The 21,790-nt window shown below is 38.3% G+C and overlaps 1 protein-coding gene across 9 annotated transcripts in view; it reads right to left on the bottom strand.

Moving 5' to 3' along the window:
* RAPGEF4 (Rap guanine nucleotide exchange factor 4) overlaps nt 1–21,790 on the bottom strand; it is a 381,527-nt gene that overhangs the window by 91,301 nt on the left and 268,436 nt on the right. For 6 of the 9 annotated variants that reach the window (XM_054548828.1, XM_054548824.1, XM_054548822.2 and 3 more), the window contains 2 exons: nt 651–704; nt 236–342 (listed from right to left, as the gene is read on the bottom strand). In XM_054548828.1, the coding sequence (XP_054404803.1) occupies nt 236–342; nt 651–704 (161 nt within the window). 9 annotated transcript variants of the gene reach the window in all.

Raw genomic sequence — 21,790 nt, 5'->3', positions numbered from 1 at the left:
GTTCATCACAACTAAACCAATATCCAAACAACTTAGTTCAGGAGGTGCTAGGAATATTAAGGATAATTAAACAACTGCAGTTAAGCTGAGATGTAAGACAAGCCTAACCTTCCAGAACCTGAAGGCATTACAAAATGGGCTGCACCCACATGGAAAACAGGGAGAAGCATTTTTGTTCCATTTTCACTAAACATGAATATGAGCGGGGCACAGCCTTTAGAATTAGCACACATACCTGTATGTCTTTAGGTGGTATTTTCTATCTCTTATCATGTGAGGCGCTCGAGAGAGAATGGCATTTCGTAAAATTTTTCCAGCTCTGAGGATCTTCTCTGAAGGGACCTGGATTGTAATCAGGTGGAAGGTGGGGAGGAGAAAGAAGCGTTTATAGAAGGAAAACAAGCCAAACAAATCCTGAAACCACTTTCCAATCTGACTCTGGCTTGGAAAACATAACTCACTCAGTGCTTTACTTTGTTCACTTGTGTGATATGTCACTGGTTCATGTTGAGAACTGAAACGCTGAATATTTCCTGTCTCTAGAAAATGCATCAGAGGCTTCCTGATGTGATCCCCTGACATATGGACCACCTCCAGAGGTACTTAAGAAGCTAGCTCAATAGCTCATCAACCCACCTACATCCCATTACCTTGGTAATGGTGTTAGCAGGACGAAGAGGAACGTGAGGTTCAATGAGAGGTGTCTGAAAAATAAAATGTTAAAGCAAAAGAAAATTAAACAAAAAGTTCACTGAAGAAAATTATGGGTTGGGGGATAATAAGAAACATCCATTTTTTATAAAACTCAAAATATAATTTAAAAAAAAAGAGATAAATTCTGCCTAAAGAACTTGAATGCATAGGCATTCAAAGGGCAAAATTAGACCATTCAATTTGCCAACATTTAAATATAAATTATTAAAAATGAAAAAACCAAATAGATAGGAATGATTAGATGTTTGTAGGCTTCATGAGAAGAGGAAATAAATATCTATTCAGAGCCTAACAAACATCAGAGCAGAGGAAAAAGCAAAACAAGATAAACATAAATGGAGATTAAAATGACCTGTCTCCGGGGGTGGGAAGAAAGTATTGATATGGGATGGAAATGAGCTATTTCGTCTCTCTCTTGTGTAGTTAAGATTCTTTTTCTGCAATTTGTATTTTTAGAAATAAAGTTTTAATTTTTAAATGCAACTTCTTGGCGGTTCTATGCACTCAAGCTCCTAGAGTCCACTGAGGCAGTTAGTACACTTCTCTTTCTTCTACTAAGTAGAAGAAACTGTCCAGAGTTCAGGATTCTGTGACTGTTAGATCAGCTCTAGGCTCTAGAGAAAGTGCATATGATTATCTACATTCTATTTTTTAAATAGATGGGGTCTTGCTCTGTTGCCCAGGCTGGAGTGCAGTGGTGTGATCCTAGCTCACTGCAGCTTCAAAGCCTTGAACTCCCAGGCTCAAGAGATTCTCCCACCTCAGCCTCCCAAGCACCTAGGACTACAGGCTTGCACTACCATGCCCGGTTAATTTTTTTCTGCAGAGATGAGGTCTCGATATGTTGCCCAGGCTGGTCTCAAACTCCTGGCCTCAAGGGACCCTCCTGCCTTGGCCTACCAAAGTGCTGGGATCACAGGCATGAGCCACGGCACCTGGCCTATTAACAACATTCTTCAGATGGAGGTACTGAATGTAATCCCAGAAAAATTACTTCCACACAGCTACACATTAAGCCCTCTAGTCTTACGGAAACCCCTTCGTTTTCTTGCTCTGAAATAATCTGGTAATGATATGCCAAATGGTGGAGAAAAATGTATCCAGTCAAGGGGAGTGACAGAACCACCAATACAATGCCATTTATGCCACTTCCAGAAGCTAAGAAAAGATGGGAGATTTATTTCTTATGAGATTGTGGTAGGCAGAATAATACTCCCCCTGACAAAAAAAAAAAAAAGTTTATGTCCTCATCCCCAGAACCTTCAAACATGTCAGGTTACACGGCAAAAGGGACTCCAAGGGTATGATTAAGTTAAGCATCAAACCAAGGAGATCATCCTGGTGTTTCTAGCTGGACCAAAGGTAATCATAACGGGGCTTAAAAGACGGAAGAGGGAAGCAGAGAAGTCAGAATTAGCTTTGAAGATGAAAGAGGCCAAGGGCCAAGGAATGAGAGCAGCCTCCAGAAGATGGAAAACGAGAAAAACAAATAAAAGAGATTTCCCCTAGAACTTCCAGATGAACGCAGCCCTGCCGACGCCTTATTGTGAGCCCAGTGAGACCCATTTCAGACTTCTAAACAATAGCACTGCTAGGTTATTAAGGTGTTTTTTAACTACTGCATTTGTGGTATAGCAGTCATGGAAAACTGATGCACAGATTATTATGCTTTGTACTAAAAACCCTACTGTTTGCAAATAGAAGCCATTACAGTGAAAATAAATTGATAAGTTTTCCCTCTAGTCCTAATAAAAAATTAATGAGGTAAACAAAGGCCAATATATAATATTGTATGTACCTAAATACAAATATACATGCATAAATATATACCTTTTTAAATTAACAATAAGTTTCAAGTGGGTTGATGCTTTTGATTTACAATAGAATTAAGGAAAAAGAGAAAAGAATACTAAACTTTAAAATAACAGCATAGATAAGACACAGATGTATTTAGAATGGCTGAAATCTCACTGAACTAACTTATTTAAACATTTTCATCACCTCGCTGGCATCTAGCAGACTTTTTTCCCCTCTTGAAATCGCTGTAGCACAGATGTCAAGCAATATTACAGTATTTTAGCAGCATACTGTTTACAACCAGCACAGATCAAGAAGTATCACTCTAGTCCAATTCAACAGTTGCTTTAAACAGGGACTGATTTTGCCCTGAAATAGTCCATGCTCCGTTATGGCAGACCTACTGATGGAGAGAGACTATGAGCTCACAGAGTCCCTGTACTTGCACCTAACACCTCAAAGAAGACAAGAATTCTTTGATAGTATATCACCCAGAGAAGTGTTCAAACATGTGAGACCATCATACACTGGGACCCTGAAAATGTGCAGTTAAAACATGCTACATATTTCTAAGTTGTGAGTTCCCAGGTTCTTAAGCCTCTCACCTCTTTTCATTACACAGGTTGGTTTACAGTCTAGGACTGTACCTGACTGTATCAAATTGTAAAGACCTCTGATTTCTTGAAAATAAGAGTAGAAATCCATTTCTTCTTCTTGTCTTAGAGGAAAGAGGTGCAGATATGTGTGGTCTAGAGTAGATGGGTATGGGATTTGTTTCTAAGCTCACCTTTTCTTTCCAATGAAAAACCTACTTTCCTTTGCAGTGATCTTTGAGAGGCTGCCAGAACCAAGGTCAAGAAGATGCCCATGCTTCTGGACTGGTGATAAGTGTTTATTCTTTGGTAGGTGCAATGAAACATTATTTGAAGATGGCATGTTTTAATTTGTTTCTAAAGCAATGGCTATATTTTAACAAAATGCTAACAAGTGGTCCCTAGGCTACTTTATTTTGTTGGACAGCTCCCTTTCTGGTTCCTTGGAACCCTGAAAAGAAAGTGTTACTAAAGCAAAGAAGTATCAAGCTTCAACCAGAACTTTTTCTTTGATTTGCAACTTCTAAAGAGGTAAATGTACACAAGGTTGTCTTTTAGCTAGTAATCCTAGTACCAGTTCCAGGACCAAGAGGGTATTTCATCTGTTGAAAGGCAGAATTCTCAGATCCTTCTCTGGCTCAAAGATTCTAGGTGTAGGGGCAACATGATGAATGAAGGATGCCTTGAGGAGGGGATGGTCCCTTTATTTAAATAAAACCTCCAAGGAACACACGCAGGGGAAAGCAGGGAAGGTTTTATTTTGATGGAATAGGAATTTGTCTTTGAAAGGGACACTGTATTCAGTTAGGCAATATACCACATCCTCAGAACTATGTTGGTACTTAGAAGCCAAATGCTTTGAGACAGAGGGCAAGCCTGACAGGCAGGCCATGTCCCTGGAAATAGTCACTGGCCAATGCCTGTTCAGGGACCCCTGCATTACAAGTGTAATTTTATTGCCTTTGTGTCAGATTATTTACTTCCTTTTTGGTTTCCCTTGGTTTTCAAGTAAAGTTTCTTTTGAGAATTTTACCTTAGCTGCACTGTAGAAAAATAAGAGAAAGAATGTCATTTTAAGAATTCTTAGGTTAAACAGGAGAAGGAAAGACAAAGCATGGTGATATTTGTGAGAAACAAAGAAAGCAAGCCAGCTCTAGAGGCAGGTTTACACATGCTGTGCACACGTGCTCCTTTACATGTATCTCCTTGCTAAATTCTGACTCCCATTGTTTATCGAGACAGCTAAGACCAGAGACACCTAGGGACTTGCCTGTGGTTACACAGCCAATAACTGCAATTGCTTAGAGTAGACTCCAGGTCTATTTCACTCCAGCGTCTCCACTGCAGGTACAATGACCCCATCCACCTGCAGTTTTCTTCTAGAGACATCTTGGCCCACCCTTTGGAAGAGTCTGTGTTCTGTTTGATTCAAGTTATTGAGAAAATTGCATCCAAGATCTTCTAGGTCATCAGGTATCAGACTTGATCTGATGAATTTCCAGCAATAAATATTCAGTGACCTACTGAGATTACATATTAGCACCCTGCATCATGCTTGGTCTGAATTAACTTTTTAAAAAGCAACTTTGTGGGCCAGGCGCAGTGGCTCATGCCTGTAATCTCCGCACTTTGGGAAGCTGAGGTGGGCAGATCACGAGGTCAGGAGATCGAGACTATCCTGGCTAACACGGTGAAACCCCGTCTCTACTAAAAATACAAAAAAATTAGCCAGGCATGGTGGCAGGCGCCTGTAGTCCCAGCTACTCGGGAGGCTGAGGCAGGAGAATGGCGTGAACCCGGGAGGCGGAGGTTGCAGTGAGCCGAGATCGCGCCACTGCACTCCAGCCTGGGCGACAGAGCGAGACTCCATCTCAGAAAAAAAAAAAAAGAAAAGAAAAAAGAAACTTTGTAACAATAAAACAACATTTAGCATTGAGGAACTGTCCTATCAGGGCTAAGACAAATATACCAGGGAGAGGAGTAGCAGTCCAGTGCAGCCAGGAGATGGAAACCACTCAGTGTATTTACCACAGAGGGAATTTCATGCGGGAAGTGTTGCACCAGGAGAGGATAATTTCAGAAGCCAAATAGACCACTGTGAGAGGTAGTCCCAATATTGGCAAAGCAGGAGGCCCTCGAGCAAAGGGACAGAGGGAGAAGGAAGCATGACCAGGGCCTGAGCCAGGTGTCCTGCTGGGAGCTGGAACCCTGAAGGGTGTCCCAGAACCCTAAAGGTACTGCCACTGCTAGAGATGCCGCGGGGCCACTGCTGAGAGGGAGGGAAGAGCTTCCCACATCTGATCTCTCTCCAGCCAGAAGTCAGAGAAATATGGAAAAGAATTTCATTTTATAAATGATTAGGTTAAATGGAAGAGGGAAAGAAGCAGCACTGCAGTATCCATGAGAGTCAAAGAAAGAAAACCAGCTCAAAGGCAGAACCAAAGGGCAAAGAGTTGATCTGAGAGCAGCGGCCCCAGGACCCATACAGAAGAGTAGTCGCAGTGGCCACAGGGCTGGGCAGGGCTGCCACAGCTGCCACCCAGCCCTCTCACTCGCTCCCCACACCATATCCTCCCAGACACTCTTCCTGCTGAGCTCTAGGCTAGGCAGGAGGACAGCGGGACGGCACAGAGTAGGGGCTGCATTTGGCCTGCTCGGTTTGCTTCCTAGAGCCCCATGTTTGGGCCTATAGCCAGAAAACGCATATCATAAATGAGCCCCGAAAGGCATGGTCCCCTCTCCAATGAAATTTTCTAGATTTTGACACATCAATCATGTGTCGATAAAAATTCTTCCTCCCTACCTGAGCATGAAAGAATCCAAATGGGGCTGTGACAATGTGATCCTAAAACAGTGAGGCAGGGAGGACAGATAAAGGCAGAGGCATTCAGCTTTCTTTCTGCTTTTCTTGGCTTTCTCCATGAAAGACTTCCCTCAGGACTGACTGTAATTGATTTTTGTTTGTTTCTGGAAAGGGGATGCTCTTTCTACTGCCTTGTATTATGTTTATATTACTACTGAAAAGGAGAAACAGAGACGGAAAATATTCCTTTCGGCACCAGAGCCAATACAGAAATACTAATCAGGTGAATGAAAAATATGAATTTAGCCTCCATTACAAGATGCACAATAACTCCCCAGTAGATTATAATGAGGTATAAGGCACTGTAATAGGCCTCACGAAAGACCATATTCAGAACCTTTTGAAAGGGGGTAATTCTTTTTCCTCAAGTACTTGCTCACAGAAGCCTTTTGCGAAGCACAGCATTTTAAACCAAGAGACAAGAATGACAAGCAAGATTGGGACACAACTCCTGCCAAACCAGTGCAGTAAAAAGTCAGGCAAGTCCACATCCAATCTGATTCAAGGATTTAATGGAGGTCTGTTGTGTGCAGAGCAGTGTGAGAGGCTAAAGAAGGAGACTCTGATAAGGTACCTGACCAAAATGAGCTCTTGGTCTTGTTGAAAAAGCCAAACTTCTATGGGTTAAACAATTACAAGATAATATGAGTCTAATAAATGCTGCAACATTTTGGATTTCAAATCCCCCTTTTCTTATTTCAGCTGAGGACATCTCTAGGAGGTAGAGAGCAGTATTCAGTCTTTTAGTGAAAATGATATACTTTTAGGAGCTATATTCCCTTGTTTTGGCATTTTGGAATAATATAACTAAGATCTTTGAAATGTATGTCTCATTCTTGTAATAGTTATCATCAATGTCATCACTCTTTGGGGCCGCCCAGATGAAATTAAAATAAGGACTAAGTCAGACTCATAGGCAGATTTCACTACTCTGAATTAACTCTGTAAGTTTTTCCATTTGTGAAATAATGGAAAAATCATCTAGAGACTTCTTTGGCTTCCATTTGAAGGCTTCTTTTTCCTCCCCAAGTCTTTTCCCCTAAGTTCAAAATTGGCTTACAGATTTCCAGTTTCAGCTTTTCTCTTGTAAAGAGCTTGAAAGTTGTCACTAATGGCCAAGAAAAAGTGAAAATAATGATTGCTCTTGGGCTCCTCAGAGAATTGAGACAGGAGAATCTGGAGTCCTGATTGAGAGATTCGCTCACCTGGAAACCACAAACTGGTAAGAATACTTAAATGGTAGTTCTGATGAATTGCTGGAGGCTGAATGCGGATTAGCTTGACAGTGAGAAACTCCTGGGGATGGGGCATTTTTAGCTGGGCCCCCACACTATGTGAGTTTTACCTACTTCAACCCCACCAGTTTTACCTACTTCAGCTCCTCATGAAGAGCCAAAAAAGGGTCTCCTTGTGGCTCTGGCAAGGAGAAGGAAAGCATCATCATCGTGAAATACACCCAGAGCATACACCATAATAAAGGCAGACTCTCTAGGGAAAAGACTTCAGGAGTGTCTTATCTCATGGGGTAAGGTTCTCTGACTGTAGCCACTCTAGCCCACCAGTTGTCTCCTAAAGGGAAAAATTTGTCTTGACCAGTCAAAAGAATAAATGTCTTCTTTCTCTCTCCTTCATACACTAGTTGCAGAGAAGTGCAAGTAAAGACAGGTGGGATGGAAGATGCAGATCTCACCCTCACACCCCCACCCCACCAAATGCTGGGACCACCAGTCCAGGCTCCTCAGGGATTCAGCTCCAACAAGAGCTGAACATTTAAAACATGTACATGACTAATCTTTAATAGCTGAAATAACATTTTAAGGGCCCAAAGTGACAAAATATTTATGGATTAAGACTGAGGTGTTTTTATGGTTGCTAAGTACCAGAGAGAACACAGTTAATAGTGGTCAGTGGGGGAAGGGGATTATTTCATGTGTATATTTCACTGAGTTGAAATATACTCTCTCTCTGTCTGTCTCTCTCTAGAGAGCTATTTGGTTGGTTTTACATATATTATAACAAATAACTGAGATTATATATTACATATATAAATATATAACAGTTATTTGTTATATTTATTATGTAACATATTTATATATAATTCTCTCTATACATAGAGATCATGATATATATAGAATTATATAGAGAGAACTATTACATATAAAATAAATAATAGATATAATATATAATAGATATAAAATAGATTGTATATTATATAAATGTAAAACATCTATAATAGATAGCTATTATATATATATATTTTTAAGTGGCTCATAAATCAGGGGCACTGAAGCCTACAGTGTGGTCTCAGGCTGCAGTCTGACTATTTGTATCTGATTACAAGAAGAGACTGAACAATACAGAAGACTGCATGGTGAGTCTGTAAAACTGGACGAAGGAAGCGCTTCCAGGAAAAAGGCTGCCTGGACACCCCTGTCAACTGGTCTGGGAGCACTGCTTTTAGCAGATGCTAGCAAATGGTTCAAGTTTCTCCGCAACATACCCTAACACAGTGCTGCAAGATGGCATGTTTTTAGAATGATTCTGTCAAACCCTAACTTACAATGTAAGATTGTTTCTGAGTTCTTCTAGTGGAGAGAGGCTTCAATTAGATAGTAATCTTTCTTTTAACATACAGGATCTTCTGAGTGTTTGCTTTCTACGAGGTATATCTATATCTGTTAGACACTCCTAAGTCAGATATTTAGAGGCAAAAAATAAAATGGTAACTTTAGAGAGGTCCCTGTTCTTACCAGTAAGAATGGTTCTCTTTTAGATCTTACAAAGTAGTTCATTTTTTCCGTACAAATTGGCTTGATCGAGCCTAGATTTTCTCATAATGGCAATACCAACATATTACTATGAAATCTGCATTTGAGTAGTAGAAGCTAAGAGATGTACACAAGCCAACCATAATATTCCACAGAAGCCACTGCCCATTACGGTGTGTCTCCCCTTACAATTGTGACTTCTATGGAAACATAAACTCTGAAAAGGAGTCTTCAACCACTGTTCCCTCCTCCTTTTACAAATCTAAGCCTTGGCCTCATCATTCACCCTTGTTTCCAATATGAGAAATTCTGACAACAAAGTCCAAACCTGGGAATAGTGTGTTGAGCCCTTTTTGGAAATAAAACGAATGTTAAGATTTTGAAGACACGGTTCAATTCTTGCAACTTTCATGGATTGGCACTTATTAGCAAAAGGGCTGGAACACTATGACATTTCCCTTTATAATCTCTAATTTTAAAAAAATAGCCTGGTGTGGTGGCACACGCCTGCAGTCCTAGCTACTTCAGAGACTGAAGCAGGAGGATCACTTGAGCCCAGAAGTTTGAGGTTGCAGTGAGCCATGATTGTGTAAACTACCATGCCTGGCTGGAATTTTCATTTAAATTAAAAATTTTAAATTCTGTTCCTAAATTTCATTAGCTACATTTCAAGTGCTCCATAGCCACTTGTGCCTTATCCAAGCCTTGGTTATCCCTTGTCTAGAGATCATGATCCCATCCTAGAAGGTGTGTATGCTTCCATCCCCTGCCATCCCTGCCCCAACATCATCAACCCCATAGCCAGATGATCCTATAAAAACATAGATCAGATAGATCATGTTGCCCCAAACCCTCCAATGGCTTCTCTTCCCACTCCCAGTGAAAGCCAAACTCTATAGTGTACAGTGTAACTGTCTGGCTCCTTGCAACCTCTGATCTTATCTCTGCTCTCTAGCCCTCTGCTCAGGCCACACCCTCTCTTCCTTTTGCCTGGACGCACTCTTCCCAGACAGCCCCATGGCTCACACCCTCACTTCTTTCAGGTCTCTGCTCAAACACACCTTCTTGGAGAGACCTGCTCTGTCCGTTCTATAGGATATCGTATCCCTGCCCCATATCTGGCACTCTACCCCTCTCGCTATAGCATTTATCACACTCGATATTCTATGTTCGTTTCTTACCTGTTTACTGTAGTGAAATGTTAGCTGCATGAAGAAAAGAACCTTGTCTTGCTCACTGTTCTACCCCAGCTCTTGGCATACAGAACTACTCAAGGATTTATTGAATGAATGGAAGAATTTCTTCATTGATTCATTCATTCTAGCTGACTTCATTGTAGGTGACCAAAGAGAAAACTGAGAGTAACTTATGTGTTTAGGTATACAAAGGGATGTTGGGAGCAAACTGATTGGGTGTTTCCACTGCACTGTGGTGTGAAGAATCGGATTCAATGAGTTGCAATTGAGTAGAAACTTACTGACAGAGAGGAATACTAAGTAATTCCCCTCTTCCTAGTCCTTTGTTTTTTTAAACGGACTGGGTTTTGTGTCTGATAAAATGATGCACAAAATCAGTGCTTTGCAAATTTTAATGACTGCACGAAGCCCATGGGGATCTCATTAAAATGCAGATTTTGGTTATGTTGGCCTGAGATGTTACCTAAGATTCTTCATTTCTGCCAAGTGATGTTGATGCTGCTGGTGTGGGAACCACACTTTGAGCATCAAAGAATTGGATGAGTATCAGTAGAACCCTATGGATCCATAACTTCATAATCCTTACTAACGTGAGCATTTCTAAAGATTGGATCTAGTCAATATAATCATAAGGTCATCACTCTAACAACATTTATGTTATCTAAATAAGCCAATATGTTTTCCAGTTAAAGGAATTATTGTGCAATCACATTTGTCTTTATTTTTGGAATACTCAAGTACCTTACAGGAAAATCAAATACTTATAATTTATTAAAGAAAATGCATTTGGCCTTTAGGAGTATTTGAATAATATACTTAATATTCACAAATAACACACTTCAAACTTTCTAAATTACAAATAAACTATCTCAACCAAATTCATTATATAAACATTTCATAAGAATAGATAAAAACACAAGAATAGATAAAAACACAACATAATCCTTACATTACCCTCCTAAGAGAATCAGGAAAAAAAAATCACACTCCATTTTTATGAAATTTAATAATAATTTATGAAATTAGTATTGGAAAATGTTTACATGTGAATTTAAATCTCAAGAGCGTGATTTCAGTATTTGCTGAATGGATCAATCCTTATCCTTATTCTAACTAGTTGAGGCAGAACAGGGTCACCTTGGCCAAGCCCCACGGCCCCCGCCACTGGGTACCACTGAGACTCACAAAGTGCACACATTGGACCCCAGAAACCCAGCCCCTCCCCTACCGCCCTCATCAAGGAATTGGATTCTGTAAAGGATGGCAGAGCTTGGGTCACAAGCTTGGGCTTTAATTGTGTTCAGGAAGGCCAGATTTCTAAAGTTTGAAAAATCCCAATCAAAGTTAGCATTCTCTCCCCACCAGAAAAGCAGAAGAAATGGCTACTAACCTGGGATGTTAAAACCTAAGTATAGAGAACAAATTTATAAATATTACAAGCATGCATATTTACAGTGTATAACATCTAACAAGATTACAGCTATCTTAGGTACCCTGATAGAAAGGCAAGTTTCCATTTCTCAAAACTTTGGAAGTATTTTCTCAAGCCCATTGGGCATACAGTAGATACATCCTTAAAACTATGTCACAGTAACAAACTTACAATAACACCCTATAAATAATAACATGTAATGATTTACCATGTTATGTAATTCTAGTTTGAATAAAAATACGTGTGCAAACATCAGTTTATTTCATGGACATTTGAGAATGTCATCTGTTGTGCTCAGCTGATTTGTCAGGGTTCAAAGGACACTATTCTGGTAAATGATACTAAGTTAATTATAATCCTAGGTTTGGGTTACAAGATGTTTAAAAATGAGATTGGCTCAATTAGAGACACACCTACTGAAACAATCTGAGAAGCTATAGAAACTGCTTTAAAAAATATAGCACACTACAGGTGACTTTTCTCATCCTTGATCTTTGAAGATTCATAATCAACGCATCAGATGAAACAACTGAAAGGGAGATGAGTGATCGGGTTAGGGTATTCCTGATTTTCTTGATTTTGAGGGATTTATGGGATATATTTCCGCCAGACACCAGTCATATCCTGAGTGCACCCTCAGGACCTCTCTGCATTTCCTGAATCTCCATTACAGTAAATATTTCATTGCTTATACCACAGTTATTGATATATCTGTTTCTCCAAGTACTACATGAAGTCCTTAAAAAATTGTGTCTTTGTTATCTCAGAATCCCTGTGGTGCTTTGTGCATACAGATTGTTCATTAAATATTTATTTGATTAATATGTAGAGAAATCTCTGAGGAGTTTTTAGCTGGAAGTGGCATGAAAAGAATTTTTCCTCTTTTCATTTCTGAAATTCCAGTTTTGCTCTTCATGGTTAGATATGAAAAGGCTAAGTTTACTGGATGTTGGAAATTAATTTGTGAACTATTTTACTTTTGCTTTTTCCTGCCTAGGAATAACATTTCCCTTCAGTTCAAATCTGTACTAAGGTATTTTAGGTTGGACAGAAGATATATTAATTTCTTTCTTTTTAAAAACTTTTAAGTTCAGGGGTACATATGCAGGTTTGTTATATAGGTAAACTTGTGTCATGGGAGTTTGTTGTACAGAGTATTTCATCACACAGGTATTAAGCCCAGTACCCATTAGTTATTGTTCCTGATCCTCTCCCTCCTCCTACCCTCTACCCTACAATAGGCCCCAGTGTGTGTTGTGCCTCTCTATGGGTCCATGTGTTCTCATCATTTAGCTTCCACTTAAAGTGAGAGCATGCAGTATTTGGTTTTCTGTTCCTGTGTTAGTTTGCTAAGGATGATGGCCTCCAGCTCCATCCATGTTCCTGCAAAAGACAGGATCTCATTCTTTTTTATGGCTGCATAGTATTCCATGGGAAAACACATTAATTTCAAGTGAACACCTTTATATTTCCTTTAGATCAAGGAAGTTCTAGAAAACAGATGGTCTTGGAGCCTGAAAACATTCTTCTCCACCATCTTGACTTCCTCCTATTTTTCCCTAGAGAGACACAACACCAGTTTTGAGACTTCGTTGTTTTGATAAGTATTTCTGACTGTTTTTAGGACACTTCTAAGAATTACCTAAAAGTTATGGTATGCACATACATATATCTAAAATTGTGCTTATAATTTCAGAGGTAAATGGACTTCTGGAAGTCCATATATAGAACGTAAATCTGAACAAGTACATTCCTAACACCTCAGAAATCTACTGCCACATAAAAGCCCAACAAAAATGTTGTACATACATTCACTAAAAGACATATACTAAAATGTTCAGAGCAGTGCTATTCACCATAGCCCACCACCAACAGAATGAACAATACATCATGTAGTCCCATAATGGAATGAGAGAAAACAATTCACACCTGCATACAGCAATGTGGGTAAATCTCACAACCGAATGCTGAGTGAGAGGAGCTGCATACAAAAGGTATACACCAGATGATTTCACCGATATAAAGCATAAAAACAGATTACTATACCCTTAGAAGGCAGGGTAGTGGGGAGTGGCTAGAAGGAAACATGAGGTAGGCTTCTGGGGTGGTGGTGACATTCTGTTTCTTGATCTAAATGCTGTTTATATGACTGCATTTGTGAAAATGTACTGACCTAAATGATGTGTGCACTTTTTTTTTACATGTATATTCTATGCTTTAATGAAAACTCAGAAGAAAAAGCTTGATTTAGAACTTCTTATAAAAAAAAATTTAAGAAAGTACTTACCAACCCTCCCTTATACAGATGAGTCATACAAAAAAGTAAAGGAAACCTTGGAATTTTGAAGTTTATAAAAACATTTGAGTAGCACTTACTCACATGTAATACAGCCCAACATGCAGCAATTTTCCTTTGGGAATGACTCGAAGGAAAAAAGAGAATGCATATATGCTTGTATGCATGAAAGACACCCAGAAAAAAAATGTTACCACCACCGACCTCCACAGAGGGGAGTCTTCAGGAGGAGGTTACCTGGCTAGACAGTGAGCCTAGCAGAGCATGCAGCATTTTTAGTAATATTCATTCCTTCAGCGACTCTGGAAATGTCTAAGAATACTGATTGCAAATGTCAACTATCTACTACTACTTAAAACACCACCAACACCCTCAAAAGTATGTAAACACAGGAAAAATCAAAACAAAAAAAGTATTGAAGTCCATATGTTATTAAATGTTTTACAGCTATTTTATTTAAATACTAGCTGTACCCACCAAAGCATATATTTTCCTAGCAGATCATGGAATAAAATATTAATGTATCATATTTATTCACGTATTTCATTGCAAATATAACACGATCACATTCTTCCTAGATTTAACACTTAGGAAGCCCAGTGATTTGAGTCTTAACAACAGGGTGGTTCAAGGAATCTTCCCAGAGGAGGTGGGATTTGAACAGGGTCTTTAGGATGAGCAGGGTTTGATAGTGAGGGAGCAGATGGAATTGCAGGCTGGTGCCAAAGTCACACAGACGGGAGTTTAAGGCATTGTGAGTCCCCTAGTCTGGCTGTAGCTTACAGCTGGAGTTGGGAGGAGGTGAGAGAAAGTGTAGGAAGACAGTATATGTGATGATAAAAATTCACCATTGTTAAGAATAGATACAGAGAATCAGATTATCAATTGTAGTAAAGGCATATACTCAGGTATAGGTTTTTACCTTTTCCTATTTTTCCATTACAAAATAATGCATGCTTATTGGAAAGTATAAAAAAGTTTAATCTTCCAAAACCAACCACTCAAAGATAATTGTGTTAATATTTTGGAATATTAATATTCAGCCCCTGTTTCTAAGTGTGGGTTTTGTTTTATTTTTAACTGAAGTGTAATCATACTCTATATAAAATTTTGTATCTTTCCTTTTTACATAATGCTAAATCATAAGCAGTTTTACATGTTGCTATAAACTCTTTGTAACCATCAAAATTCCTTTAAATGTATACAGCATAATTTAACTTTTTTTTTGTCAATGTGCCTTTAAGTTTTTAATGATTTGCTAGTAGTATTAATATGCTATAAACTTAGGCCAAAAGTTCCCCTTACCCACTCATATTTGGAATTATCTTCTCAGAATCAATTCCCTGAAGTAGAAAACCCAGGCCAGGGATTATGGTTCCAAATGCATATTGTCAAATTGTGAAGCTTGCATTGAAGGTAACTTTGGATGAGATATTTCTTCTGAATAAACTCTTAGAAAAGTGGTCTATCTTTGGCCACTTGAACATAGGCAGTGTCTTTATTAAGACTAATACATATTAATGTGGAAGAAATAGATCAATTAAGACAAAAATGTCCAACAGAAAAACACAAATAGATTCTCTTAATATTTAAATGCATGCTATGTAAACTGCCTTAGGCCATTATTTTAATAGCATAGTAACTCCCAGTTGGGAAAGGTAAAATAATTACCATGAAAAAAAGAGGTCTTTGTCCTACACTTTCAATTAAAAATAATGTACTCGATTGACTTTTGTATAGTCCTCTGCATGTGAGTGTATTTATCTGTATTGATTGAAAATTGTAAAAGACTTTTTTCTACCTCAAACAATCTAGTAGGCAAAAGCTACAATAAACATAATTTTAGTACAAATACAGGACAAGAATATACAAACAAATAATTCTGATAACCTTTAAGGACTCAGAAACCTGAGGGCAGTAGTATATTTGATCTAGGTTTGGCAAAATTCCTGGAATAGCAAAAACCTATTGATGTTTTCAAGAAACCTTTTAAGCCTTTGCAAGGCTCATCAAAACAAACATGATCAAAGTCCTAAAAGCATACCATATAAAATATGGAAGCAAATCAGAAAAGTAGCATACTACATAAAACATCAAGTTCATTTCAGATCAGGTTCATAAACCAGGTTCCCTAAACATAGTTTTGTTTTCTTTTACCATCAAGTTGCCCCAGTACAGATGATGGTTTCAATTAGATATGCCAACAGTATTCTAAAAGGCCAAAGAAATAAGTAGTATGATATATTAAGTTCTAAAATTTGATTTCACTCATATTTTCCTCCCTTCCCCTTTCTGTATTTTTCTAATTTCCAAGAACGTGTATAAGAAGAAAAAAAAACCCACAATAATGAGCTGATGGAGGCTCACGCACACTTTAGAAACCTGGCATTTCTACCTGGAGGTCACAGTTTTTTTATTCAAAGTAATTTGAAAGGTTTAGACATACTTGCAACATCTGCAAGTACAATGAGAAGGAATCAAATGTTATTGTGTTCTTTTATTGACTAGGAACTTAAACTGTGGACATAATTTTTTTGGAAGTACAATGAGGATTGTAGCTCACCCTCAGGACAGATTTTCACAGTATCTCTTCGAGAAAGGGGAAATGTTCGGCTGAAAATGACACAGCTACAACAGCCCCTTGATTAAAGCTTTCAGTCAGACTGGGGTTAATCACTCTAAGATCAGCCTGTTTTGAGAGAAATCTCCAAGTATCTCAATGCCATCTGCTTCCCTATGTGAGGCTCCAGATTCTGGAAGGGTTGGGTTTTGCAGCCATGAAACAGAAACAGCCGAAGTGTGGGAAGGTAGTCAGTCATGACTCGCTGTGCTAGGACACAGGCCCACCCTGGGCACTTGCCCAAGATAATAAGATGACTCCACTGCTTACCTGTTTTCTTGCCTCTATCTCTACCTAGCATGGAAACACTACAAATCTCTGCTTTCTGCCCCTTAGGACTTTAAAAATGGTGGGATGCATTTTAAAGCAAATCTCTTCCAAACAAAGACAAAACTTTCAATACGTGACTGTCTTACCACATAAAACTAAAAGGGTTATTGAGACCTGTCAGCTTCCTTCTTTTTTTCTACAGCGAGGCTCCTCCCAGGATGCAGACTGGCAGCCTGCATTTACCAAGGATGCATTTACCAAGAACAGAAGGAAGGAAGGAGCAGAGGGCAGCCTAAGATGTTCCCATGTTTTTGGCTAGAAGTGAGGAAAACCTGTTCCATGTGATTTAATATCTATGTATTAAGTGTTTTTATTTTAAAATTTAATAAGTAAAATGCCTTAGGTGATTGACTGTTTGCAAATACCATAAATAATTGATCTATTATTAGCTGGTAATATCATTGCTTTTTCTTACTCAAGTAGCCATTTGGAGAACTATTTCTCTCTAATTATCATTAGGAGGTTAACCTCAGTGATCTTACCATATTTTTAAAGAAGAACCATGTGGGAACCTTCATGAAGATATAGAACAGAGGAAACTCTGAGAGGATGTGGTTCATGCAACAACTGTTCTCAGGTTATGAAAGCAAACACATATGCAAGCAAAGACAGCGGGTGAAAGGCAAGACAGTGAAAGGGTTTTCTTGTCTGATTTTGGGTTGTGGGGTAGGAGAAGCCATTCCATCCTTATCTCATTTGTTTAGGATGCTTCAGCACAGGAATCCAGAGGCAGGGAAGCCCAAGATTTGAAGTACGTTCTGAAGACAAAGGAAGGTTTGTGGATTTCTCCTATAAGAGATTATTCCAGGCTCAGGCAAGGGTAAGAACAAACATTTATCACATGCTGTGTGCTAAGTGAGTCACATCGGTTATCTTATTGAATACTAACAACAACCCTTTGATGAGCTCCCATTATTCCCATTTCACAGATGAGGACACTGGCAGCTCTGGGATAGGAACTCTCTGGTTAACCACTTGCACTACTGTCTGCTGCCCTCTGAGTAAAGAGTCCTTGCTTACCTTCCCCTTAAAGTAAAGGCAATTCTCTAAAAAGAGCCATTCTGATCATGTCATTTTTCTAGTTAAACACAGTGCCTCCCCATTCTTCTTGGAACAAATCCAAATTCCTTACCACTGCTTCAAAGTCTCTTCAGAACGTCACCTCTGCCTGCCTCTCCAGCCTCAGTGGCTCCCTTGTTCCTATTGCCCAGAATGGTTTTTAGCTTCTCAAATATGCCAAACGCTTTTGTTTTGGAGGTTTTGCCCAATCTGTTCCCTCTGCCTAAAACGTGTGTTCTCCTCCCTTTTCCTGACTTCCCCATCCTTCAAGCCACACCAAAATGTACCTTCCTCAGACAGTTCTTCCCAAGCCCTCTAATACACACTTCTGAAGCTGCAATGTCCAGTGCAGTGGCCGCCAGCCAGATGTGACTACTGAGCCCTTGAAACACAGTGAGTCTGAAGTGAGATGTAAGCGTGCAAACACATGCCCAAGTATGAAGATGGAGAACAAGAAGCAGCATGCAAAATATATCAGTAACATGTTTTATTAATATGTTGGTTATATGTTGAAATGAGAACATTTTGGATATGTTAGATTAAATAAAAATACATTATTAAAATTAATTTCACCCCTGTTTACTTTTTTGAAATGTAGCAACTAGAAAATTTTAAATTACACATGTATCTTGCATCCTATTTTTGCTGGACCGTGCTGTGACACAGCATTCTGCACTTCCCTTTGGTAACACACATTACAGTTGTAATTACTTGGTTACTGACTTTTTTTTTTTTTTTTTAACCAGACTCTAAGATCTAAGCATGAGGAGGACCATGTTTGTCTTATTCCCCTGGTACTCCAGTGTTGAGGCACCTGACATATAGCGTGGCTAAATGGAGTTGTTGAAACAATAAAGGCTCATTAAAGGTGGACATCCATTAGGAAAAGGGGAGCAGCAAAATGCTGTCTCCTTTAGCAAAATATGAACGTGGCCCTTTAATCTTAGAGAGGAAGAAAGCAGATGGTGGTTCTGAATTTGAGCTAAGATAATTTAAAAATATATTACCAGAAGTTTTTGAGATCTATTGAAGAACATGGTGACTCCAGTTAATATTAGGTAATTGTGGTGCAAAAGTAATTGCAGTTTTTGTTATTACTTTTAATGGCAAAAACCGCAATTACTTTTGCACCAACCTATTGTATATTTCAAGATTGCTAAGAGAGTAAATTTCAAATGTCTCATCAAAAAAGAAGGATATGTTAATTAGCTTGATTTAATCATTCCACATTGTATACATATATCAAAATATCACATCATACTCCATAAATATCTGTAATTATTATTTGTCAGTTAAACTCTCTGAAAACTGTAACGCACCATTAAAAGAATATATGACCAGAGATATAAATGAGGGGAATCAATTTTATCTTGTTTATAATAAAAAAATACTTGTTGAGAGCATACTATGTTTCAGGTACTGTGCTGTGTGAACTTTATATGCGTGTTCTTATTTAATCCTCAGGACAAAGTGAGGAAGTAGATTCTATTATTATCAACCCATTTTTCAGATGATGAATCTGAGTCTTAGTTTAAGTAACTTGCTCAAGGCCACATAGCTAAGAAGTGGCAGGGCCAGCATTGAGCTCAAGCAGTCAGCTTGCTGGTTTACTCCTATGATGTACTGCCATAACACAGCTTCCTCAGAAAGTGTAAAGAGAAATCTCTGCCCATAAACACAGGTTCTACCCTAACTCCCCTAATCACTGATTTTTCAAAAGCCTTAATAATGATAAGAAAAAAAGCATTTTATCAAGTGCTTACTTTTTGTCAGACATGGCAGTAAGAACTTTCCATGGATTATGTTATTTATTTTTCACAATAACTTCATGAAGTGAATATTTTTCATCTTTATTGTGAAAATAATAAAACTAAAGAATAGTGAAATTAGAAACAATCAAAATATACATTATACAAATGGTTAAAATAAATGATACTGCACCAGAGTTAAGGAATATTTTGCCACCATTACAAATAATGCTTCATGGAAGACTTAAGAAATATGGTAAAAATTATTACATTAAAAACCTAATAGCAAGGGTATTCTTTCTCACCATTCCTGTTGAATATCATACCGGAAGTCCTACCTTGTGCAACAAGATGAGAGAAATAAAGAAAAAGCACAGATTGGAGAGGAAGAAATCAATCTGTCTTTACTTGCAGATGACATGATTGTCTATGTAGAAAATTCCAAAGAACTCCTAGAACTAATATGTAAGTATAAGGTCATAGGATACAAGGTCATGTACAAAATACCAATTGTTTTTCCACATATCAGCAATGAATAATTGGAATTTGAAATAATAAAATACCTCTCAGAACATCATCCCTCCAAAATAAAGTACTTTGTATTAATCTAACAAAACATGTACAGGGCATATATAGAGATAACTACAAAACACTGATGAAGAAAATCAGTGAACATCTAAATAGAGACATATTCCATGTTCATAAATTATCAGAATCAGTACTGTTAAGATGTCAGTTCTTCTCAGCTTGATCTATAGAGCCAATGAATCCCAATCGAAATCCCAGGAATCTATTTTGTAGATATATAGACAAACTGATTCTGTAATTACTGGAAAGGTAGAGGACCTAGACAGAATAGTGTGTTAGGCTGTTCTTGCATTGCTATAAAGAAATACCTGATACTGGGTAATTTACAAGAAAAGAGGTTGAATTGGCGCGTGGTTCTGAAGGCTGTACAGGAAACATAGTGGCATCTACTTATGGGGAGGCCTCAGGGAGCTTTTACTCATGGTGGAAGGTGAAGTGGGAGCAGGCACTTCACATGGAAAAAGCAGGAACAAGGGACAGAGAGTTGTGGGGAGGTGCCACACTTTTAAATGACGTGATCTCATGAGAACTCACTATCACCAAGACAGCACCAAGGCATGAAGAATCTGCCCCCATGATCCAATCACCTCCTACCAGACCTCACCTCCAGCATTGGGATTACAATTCAACATGAGATTTGGGCAAGGACAAACATCCAAACTATATCAAATAGTCAACACAACACAGAAGAAAAAAGTGGAGGACTCATGCTACCTAATTTCAATAATAATATATATTCTCGTAGTAGGAATTCTTGATATGATGTGATGAAAACAGTAGAACTCGGTGGTCTTCTCCCCAAAACCCATAATCCTAGTCTAATCTTGAGAAAAACATTAGACAAATTCTAAGTGAGGGACATTCTACAAAATGCCTGACCAGTATCTCTTAAAACTGTCATAGTTATCAAAAACAAGGAAAGTCTGAGAATTATAATAAAGCTAGCAATTAAGACAGTGAAATATTGGTGAATGAACAGACATGTAGATGAATGGAACAGAATATGAAGTCCAAAAATAGACCCACATAAACATAGTCAACGGATCTTTTACAAAGGAACAAAGGCAATTCAATGGAGAGAAGACAGTCTTTTCAAGAAATGGAGCTGGAAAAACTGGATGGCCCATATGCTAAAAAAAAATGAATCTACACACAGACCTTATGCCTTATACACACATCTGTACCTCAGAAATGATTATAAACCTAAAAGTAAACCACAAAACTATAAAATTTCTAGAATACAGGGGAAAATCTAAACGACATTTAGTTTGGTGATAAGTTAGATACAACAACAAAAGCATAATCCATGAAAGAAAAAAAATGAATGTTGGACTAGACTGAAATTAAAAACTTCTTCTCCACTAAGGACACTGTTAAGATGAAAAGCAAAACCACAGACTGGACTGCAAAACTCATATCTGATAAAGGACTTGTATCTAAAATATACAAAGAATTCTCCAAACAATAAGAAAAGAACCAAATTTTTTAAATGGGCAAAAGACACCTCAACAAAGAAGACAGATGGCAAACAGCATATGAAAAGATACTCAATATCATCTGTCATTAGGGAAATGGAAATTAAAACAAGAATGAGATACCACTACATATCTATTAGAATGGCTTTAAAAAACTGACAATGCCAAGCTGGCAAGGATGCAGAACAAAGTAACTCTCATTCACTGCTAGTGGGAAAACAAAATGGTACAACCACTTTGGAAGACAGTTTGGCAGTTTCTTACAAAGCTAAATATAGTGTTACCACACAATCTAGCAATTGTGCTCCTAA

The sequence above is a fragment of the Pongo abelii genome, chromosome 11, assembly GCF_028885655.2.
Source record: "Pongo abelii isolate AG06213 chromosome 11, NHGRI_mPonAbe1-v2.0_pri, whole genome shotgun sequence".
NCBI lineage: Eukaryota > Metazoa > Chordata > Mammalia > Primates > Hominidae > Pongo > Pongo abelii.
The sequence above is the reverse complement of the archived record's forward strand: the minus strand, read 5'-3'. Positions and strand labels throughout refer to the sequence as shown.